Genomic DNA, 8,670 nt, shown 5'->3' on the forward strand with positions numbered 1-8,670 from the left:
TTTAGGTTTTAAAAAAGAAATTACATGCTCTAACTTCTGGACATAGATGTTTGATGTTTCAATGGTTAGCGTCATTTTTTTACTAACCAACATCAGCTATTTTGTGGGCATAATCCAATTGTCGCACATCAATTGGAACGCACGATTTTTGCGGAGAGTTGTCTAGTAGTATTTCAAAATTTCAAAGATTGGTGTCTGGTAGCGCCACTATCTCGGTGTGTCAATTTTGAATGTTTCTGTTGCGGGAAAATGGTACCAGGCCAAATTCGTATTCCCAGTTTCTTTTTCTGAAAAGACTGGCAACTTTGACAGTGGATAGCCTGTGTACGTTAAAGCAAACCAAACCGGGGAGACCGAGACCACCAGAGACCCGTCTCGAAAATACACCAGCGCCAGCCCGCACAGATCAGGCGGCTTCTCTGTTCTGCTCTCCAAAAAAACCCACCCTTTCACCACTTCGGAAGCTGGTTCCTTTGCGATGGGGGCCTTCGTCGACGGTGACCACGTCTGGCTGCGCAACGTCGGCCGTGACCTGTACCTCCACGCCGACGCCGACGGGCTGGGAGTGTCCGTCCACTCGCGCCGCGCGGTGCTCCAAGCGGCGTGGAGCGTGCATCTCTCCGGGGATCACGTCCTCCTCCACTCCGCCGCCTACGGCCGCTACCTGGGCGTGTCCGGACAGGCGCCGCGCGGCCATCTTGGCCGTGCCGCGACGCAGCTGGACTTCGTGGTCCGGGGTCTCCAGTCCATCGCGTGGGAGTCCATCGCCGCCGACGAGGGGTCCACTGATGCTGCCGTCATCCTCCGCAACGCTACCGGCGGCTACCTCCGTGCCAACGGCAGGATCCGCCGCTGGAACACCGCCGTCAGCGTCAGCGACGCCCCTGCTCCTGGTGATTTAAGCAATATGTCGTTCTGGGTGGCGGAGACCATCCCTCCTCTGCCGGTCCGAATGGACATCCCTCTTCCAGTTGAGGTGAGTACAGTTCGTAGAGTTCCCCAACCTTTCTTATCTGGTTCAGAACACTGAGACGCATGTCATGTCACAAATTCAGGCGCAGCATCCGCTCCACCCGCTTTCCCAGGTCGGCCCCTTGCGCCAAGTCTTCTACGTGCAGGCCGCTGCTGATGGGTCTGTGGACGAGGATGCGTGGGAAATGTTCGAGGTAGCCATGTCCCAGTCCTTGGACAATCTGACGGTGGAGCTACAAAACAGGCTGGGTCTTAACGTGTACTTCACACTCATGCTGTGTATCCGCTCGGGCCGCTACGGGCGCTTAGTCCCCTTGGTGGTCGATCTTCCTAGGAACAACTACCCACTGCACATCGTTCTTCTCACTCACGGCTCACCAGGTGAGAGCGCGATCATGAAAGTTTACTCCTTTTTTCTTCTTTCTACTTTCTTCTCTCGTTGTCTGAATCTCATGTGCATTCCATATTGTCATCTTTAATTCAGCGGAGACGGCACTGCGATACCCGAACCTTGATGCCTAGAGATCGATTCTCCAAGTTCAGAGCACTGCTATGATCACACCACTGTTGTGGAAGTCTACAGGATCTAGGGAACTGAGCAAATCAATCTAGTCTGTCTGTGTTCAATCAGCTCTCATTGCACTTGTTTGTTTGAGTCTGAGTCTTAATATTCTGTCGGTATCTTTTTCGTGTGTCAGTGTAATGCTATTTTTAGGTTTGTATCAAGTCTTTTGAGACTATTAAGTCGTGGACCAGATCAGTAAGCGCAAACTTATAACGTATGTTTGAGTTTGTATCGAACCTTTTAAGATTATCAAGTGTTGTCTATCATTGGCGAAAACCTCTTGCTGCGGCTCCACTGTTGCAGTGATTGTAACCAGCTACTGCAGGATGATGAACCTTGGCTCTTTATGATCTTGGATGCCATATCTGAGAAATCTCTGTTCACGTTGAGTTGAATCATTTATGATTCCCCTGCAAAAAGAAAGAGAATCATTTATGATTTTCTTTCATTGCTTGTATGCCATTGAGAGAACTTGGGATGTTTTTTCTCTTGTTTTCCATGAATCTCTCGTTGCTGTTGGCATACCTGGATAACAGTTGGCCTACTCTCTGTTTTATTTTTTATACCTTTGTTGAATATATATAGGATTTGGTATTGCTTTGATCTATTGTGTTATACTGTCAATTTTAACTTGTTCTCTTCCCGCAAAAAAAAAATGAACTTCTTCTCATTGAATACCTAGCAGTTTAATGACATGCCTGTAATTATATTATGTACCTTAGCTCGGTCACGGAGCTCAATATTGGCTAGAGGCATGTTTTTGTGATTGAGATGTTCATACTTATAATTTTTGTACTGTAAATGCTGCTATTTTTTAGATAAATTAGGTCAAACTCTATGTAGTTTGACTTCAAACAACAGATAAATCATGATGGAGAAGTTAATCGGGCTCGATATATGCCCCAAAATTCTTTTATTATTGCTACCAAGACAGTCAGTGCAGAGGTGTATGTCTTTGATTATAGCAAGCACCCATCAAAGCCTCCACTAGATGGTGCGTGCAATCCTGATTTACGGCTGAAGGGACACAACTCTGAAGGATATGGCCTGTCCTGGAGTATCTTTAAAGAGGGTCATTTGCTGAGTGGATCGGATGATGCTCAAATTTGCTTATGGGACATCACAGCAAATGGTAAAAATAAAACTCTCGACGCATACCAGATTTTTAAGGTATGGCTCATGATCCTTTTTCCATTCAGGTGCATTAACGCATAGCTTTGTTTGTACCATTGGTTAAAGCTTTCCTCATGACATGCCATTCTGATAGCATGTTTCTCTGAATGTGTTTGTGTGCTAGTCATATCTGGTATTCATCCTTGGAGAAATAATATATATAATATATTCCTGATGGTCTTTTGTGAAGATGGTATACATGAGGAAAAAGTCTATCTGCATCCTAATTACGACACTTCTTTTACACCCTCCTAGTTGAAACCATTCACATTAGGTCTAACAGCAGCTTTCATGGGTAATTTTGGGTGATGCACCGTCCATGTCAGCAGGTTTTGCTGTGTTATCCTGAAGAATAGAATTATAGTCTGTATTTCACACTCAGACATGGCAGCTCTGGCAGTTTTATTAATCTAAGACTTTCAATTCCATCCTTTTGGTTCTCTAGCTGTTGGTACCGCATGTCATGGTCCATAGTCAGTTAAGCATCATAAGTCATAACAATAATACTGCTTAATGCTCAGTGTGTTGAATATGTGAACAAGTGAGATTACTGATCTTGTATCTGTGCTGATTTTTTTTTAAATTTATCTTTGTAAGAAGTTGAGGTCAATTCTTGCTTGAACTTACAATGGTGGGTGATATCTTGTTAATTTGTTTATTGGTTCTTACCCCTGAAGCTGATGCAGCCAATGGTGGTTCAGGATACAAAACAGAGTAGCATATTTGTATAACGATAACATATGGGGTGTTAACACGTTCATTGTTCTAGAATCTAGGTCCTCTCTTCAAGTATTGGTTGTAAACAAATTAGCCGAGGACATCCTAAATGATCTCATTCTGAATGCTGTAGTGATCGGAGGAAAACTACAATCTATTTATCCGGCTGCACGAACTGTTTCACTTGAAAACCTCAACTGCTATATCCAGAAAAGAAAGATGGCATCTGGTAGCAATTTTATGAATACTCATATAGTCATATCACTCTAGTAGTTTCTACTCGTGCATGATTTCTATTCTTCTGGAATAGCCAATTACCTTTGTTTCTGTTGTTTGTATAAAGAAATATGTTCTTACACTTTCCACTTTGTTTCCTTATGTCACATTTATAGGTGAATTGCCTGGCTTTCAGTCCTTTCAATGAATGGGTTGTTGCAACTGGTTCAACCGACAAGACTGTCAAATTATTTGATCTTCGGAAGATTGATACTTCGCTGCACACTTTTGATTGTCACAAGTATGCTTCAGTTTTACCATCACTTTTCTGTTCGAAGTTCCATCCATCCTATTTTTAGCTTAGAAGGAATGAGTATATGTTTGTGTTATTCATCGTATGTTTGTTATTATCGATCTTGAATCTGAATTTGATTGTGTAATCAGAGGGGAAGTATTTCAAGTTGGATGGAGCCCAAAGAATGAAACTATACTTGCATCTTGTTGTCTGGGAAGGAGGCTGATGGTTTGGGATCTAAGCAGGTAAACAGCCGTCCAGCTTTCAAAGTTTTTTTTTCAGTATTCCTTTTTGTCTCCTCACTTCCCTCTTGATGTGAATGATGTTTGTGTTGACAGAATTGATCAGGAGCAAACACCAGAGGATGCGGAGGACGGCCCTCCTGAGCTCTTGTTCATACAAGCAAAATCTCTGACTTCTCCTGGAACCCGTGTGAGGACTGGGTGCTTGCAAGCGTTGCTGAAGACAACATCCTTCAGATATGGCAGATGGCGGAGAACATCTACCATGACGAGGATGATATTCCCAGCGATGAGCCGGCAAAGGCGTCATGAAACCTTTAATGGTAGTAGGACACCAGAATGGAGGCAAGATAATACCTAGCTAGCTTTGTCGATTTTAGGAACCCTTGTTGATTGAACCTGTTGCCTTGGTTGGCCGGCTTTGCAGAGACAGCGTGTATGTCGGTTGTGTACTTGTACTTCTAGCATAGTACATACCAGTTAGACTCTATGTGGTCGGATGCATTTACCTCTTCATCTTATTGTGAGTCTTCTGATTATTTCCGTTAGACTATAGTAAGTTGGGCAAGGTAGTAAAATCTCTTTTGAAAAAATATTTTTGAATTGCAGACTTCACTTTTGTTGCAAACTCGCCAGGGTAATTCAAGATGTTCTCTTGATGGCCGTTCAAGATATTCCATGATTATAGCTGATTTTTCCCTCGGAAGAAACGTTTGCCTAAATGCATCATTAAGGCGTCGTGTAGAGATGCAGGTCCAACACGATGATGTTTGTTCAGGGATTGGCACTCTTCAAACTTGTGTTTTTTTGGGTACTCTTCAGACTTATCTCAACCATCAAGGCAGAATGCACAAATTATTGCTTCAGCACAGCACAGGCACTCGCTTAGTCGTCCGCCCTTTGCCTTTTGGGTCACCTGTATTATTATCTTCAGAGGTACAGTGTGTTCATTGACGTTCCAACCATTTTTCTGTGCGCCAACAGCCCTGAAATGGACAGTACAGCCGTTGAAGTTGACGGGCTACATCTGTGTCCCCGAGCATCCAACTTCACACTCGTACTGATTGGTGGTAGTTTTGGATGTATGTCATGTCAAGCTTCCCATAGTCTTATGTGATACTATCATCAACTGGATCGAAGCTCTAGTAGATGAACAATATGGCACTTCCATAAGGCATCTCCAACGCGAACCCTTAAGACGGACACGGTCTTATTTTTACGGGGAAGCTTAAACTCACTTATGGCATTAGACATGCCATGCCAATCATTGAACATCCTGAAAGCTTTAACTTGAATAGACACTAGTGCAGTGAGATATATGTTGTTATGAATTACCAAAACCGTCCGGGATTGGTTGCACTTTCAATATGACATTAGAAGAATAATCATATTGAATCGATCCAAACTTGTTTGTTATACTTTGAGAGTACATAGTCAGAAGTCAGTTGTTATAACACCGAGTGTTAACGTGTGTTTTAGTTCCTTAGACCATGAGAGTATCAAAGTCACTTCTTACCATACAGTGGACTTTGATGTTGCTCAAACGTCATCTGTAACACAGTAATAATAACGACAACTCACATGTTCATCGGAAAGTTCTACAAGGGACTAGATAGCTCGATAGTGGAATTTGCTCCTCAGACGATGGAGATATATTCTTAGGGCTCTCTCGGTGTGACGACATCCATCATCGTCTGGCCAGACACATATGACTATGTCACGGGGATGCCGAAACATGTCAACGAGAAAGAAGAACAAAACCGATAACAAGGAGACCGGTATAGTGAGCATGTGTATGACTCAAAAGGATACTGATACATCTCACCCTGGGTTTTGTAAAGTATCGTGAAGCAAAGGGAATAGCACTTGATAACCAAAGGTTCACTCAAATGTCATTCGTGTAATCATAGCGATCGATATGGATGTCCATAGTTCCGCTATCGGTCATTGAACAAAGGAGTTTTGTTCACGTCTATGTTTTACCGAACCGACATGGTCACAAGCTTAAGGTAATCACGATATGTTGAGTGTTAGTAGGACAAGAGTAATGAGGAAATATTTGTGACATAGTTTCCTTAATATTCTAAATAATTTCGAGAGGAACCGGAAGCGTTTCAGGGTCACCATAAGGGTTTCAGAGTTTATCAGCAATATCAGGTAGTATAGATAAATTATATATAGGTGAAAAATGTTTCCGGTGATGTTAAATTAATAATAAAAGGCTCTAGTAATTGTTAGGAGGCTTTTATATTTAATTTATATCAACGGGTCTTGAAAAGCCAAATAGTGGAAGGAGTATTGGGCTACAAAGCCCCAATAAAAGAGGTGCCACCTCTTAGCCTTTTTGGAGGCCAAGGGGAGGCCGAATTGGATTGGGACCCCCCCTTGGCCGGCTAAGGGGGAGGTTTCCTTTCCCCCATTAACCTCCTTTCATAATACTCCCTACCCCCAGGGGAAGTCGAATCCCCGCTGCCTCATGTGGCGCACTCTCCCTATCCTCCAACCTATATATACTAGTGGTTTTGGGCACTTTTAAATATACAAGTTTTGGAGCCTCCTCTAGTCCTCTCTAGTTCTAGTTCTAGTTGGTCATAGTTGATCTAATTAGAGCTAGAACTAGATCTTCTAATTCACATAATTAGAATCCCAGTGTGGTTCTAATCTCCTCCCTCTAATTCTCCGGTAACGATTAGCTCTGGACGGTGAAGCGCCGCCTGATCGTGAAGACTGTACGCTTGCAACTCGTGGAGAGGCCGGGCTTTCGGTCTTCCGTTCGAGGGATTGTTCGTGGGTTGTTTGCGGGATCGTTCATCTATGTTTCAAGTGACTCCAAGTACGATCTGCGTTTCAAGTACGATCTACACTAACTCGTCTTCTTCCGTTGCAAGTCGGAGTCGAAAATGTTGTACGGAATCATGGTTCAGCCGAACCTACACTCGACACCATTGATTTTTAGACACTATTCATGAGGATCCATGCATGGTTGATTAAAAAATGCAGTTGGCATGCATGTCTATTCATGAGGATCCATGCATGGTTGATGAAAAAATATAGTTGGCATGCATGTCACGGATCCACATGTAGTAGGATGTTAAATCGTACGGCATAGACCATAGGTTCGGCTGAACCATGGTCCTGAATCACGTCTCTCGTTGGTAACGATCAAATCCAAACCGTTAATGCATCTTCATATTATTCCTGGATGATCGTAGGGCGATTTTTTTTGTTTTCTACTATGTTTCTCAACAATGGAGATACAACTGGCTTCCGAGACCAGGCATGATGCGACCTATTACCTCTCTGATTCCTAACCCATCACAACATGTGTCAGAGTTTATCAATACAACTACGACGACATGGGACGAGGCACTAGTGCGTACGGTGTTCTTTCCGATTGATGCCAAAGGGATATTGGGAATTAATCCCTGTTTGCAATAGAAACATTAGTGACTTTTGGGCTTGCAGTGGTGAGAAGAAGGGAGGGTTTTCTGTTAAGTCTGCGTAATGGATAATCTTGAACACCAGAATCACTAGGGAAAATTAGATTCATGAGAATGAAGGATCGTCTGGATTGGAACAGGAAAGCAATGCACGGCCAGCGCTTTGGAAAGCGAGTTTACCTTCTAAGATAAGTTATTCCTGTGGAGGTTAGCAAGGATCTCTATACCTATGGCGGATGTGCTTGAACATAGGAAATGAATACATCAGCGGCATGTGTTATGTGGTGCAATGGACTCATGGTGACATACTTTGATCAGTTGCTCAATGGCAAGACGCATTTGAGCGTTATTGGATGAGGATCTTGTTGAACAAATGTGCCAACATGCCAACCAGAGTTTGAGGGACTGGCTTTTCAGAATGAACGATGTTAGGTCGCACGATCTTTTCGCGTGCATGGTCATCGCCCTATGGGTGATTTGGGGAGCTAAGAAGGCGGTGTATGAGGATATCTACCAAAGCCCTTTATCAACTCACTTATTTATCCAGTCATCCATTAATGATCTACAAGTTCTGAAGAAGTCGAGGACGCCGGGGGGACAGACTAGAAAAGCTAGGCCAACACATTGGCTACAACCTCTAGAAACACATGGTCAAGGTGAACGTGGATGCTGCTGTCGCCGGAGGTGCGGGTGTTGGATCAGTTTCATCTGTTTGCAGAGACATGGAGGGCTTGTTCTTGGGTGTATCAGCCATCGTCTTGGGTGTATGACCGCACGTGGGGGAGAGGGAGAGGGGGCGGCGGCCTTGACGCCTCCGCCTGAACCACCGCCACCGCCGCTGCCCGTGCCGGCGTCTGTGGCCACAGCGGGAGAGCAGGCTCTGCCACAACGTGAGTCTAGTGGATCCGAGTCCGAGTCGGATCTGGATCAGGATCGGGCCTCCGGGCATCTGGATCCAGTGAGATGGAGGATTCGCTTCGTAGATGGCCGGAGGGCCAAGAGATGGAGGGATGGATTGCCTTACGAGCACTCGCCGTCGAGATGGACGAC

At 44.2% G+C, this 8,670-nt stretch overlaps 1 protein-coding gene and 1 pseudogene across 1 annotated transcript; both read left to right on the forward strand.

Moving 5' to 3' along the window:
* Positions 1-385: 385 nt before the first annotated feature.
* Positions 386-1,932, forward strand: LOC109754031 (uncharacterized). Its single transcript, XM_020312963.4, has 3 exons — positions 386-976; positions 1,056-1,353; positions 1,457-1,932. The coding sequence occupies exons 1-3, from the start codon at positions 479-481 to the stop codon at positions 1,492-1,494; spliced, it is 834 nt and encodes a 277-aa protein (XP_020168552.3). The 5' UTR covers positions 386-478; the 3' UTR covers positions 1,495-1,932.
* A 502-nt stretch (positions 1,933-2,434) lies between these two features.
* LOC109754030 (histone-binding protein MSI1-like) lies at positions 2,435-4,636 on the forward strand (annotated as a pseudogene).
* The last annotated feature ends 4,034 nt before the right edge of the window (positions 4,637-8,670 follow it).

Source organism: Aegilops tauschii, chromosome 5, assembly GCF_002575655.3.
Source record: "Aegilops tauschii subsp. strangulata cultivar AL8/78 chromosome 5, Aet v6.0, whole genome shotgun sequence".
Taxonomy (NCBI): Eukaryota; Viridiplantae; Streptophyta; class Magnoliopsida; order Poales; family Poaceae; genus Aegilops; species Aegilops tauschii.

What these genes read in the sequence shown, in the direction of transcription:
- LOC109754031 (XM_020312963.4), top strand. Translation starts at nt 479, where the DNA reads ATGGGGGCCTTCGTCGACGGTGACCACGTCTGGCTGCGCAACGTCGGC. An exon ending in ACATCCCTCTTCCAGTTGAG is followed by an intron (nt 977 to 1,055) that starts GTGAGTACAGTT and finishes TCACAAATTCAG; the next exon opens with GCGCAGCATCCGCTCCACCC. An exon ending in TCTCACTCACGGCTCACCAG is followed by an intron (nt 1,354 to 1,456) that starts GTGAGAGCGCGA and finishes TCTTTAATTCAG; the next exon opens with CGGAGACGGCACTGCGATAC.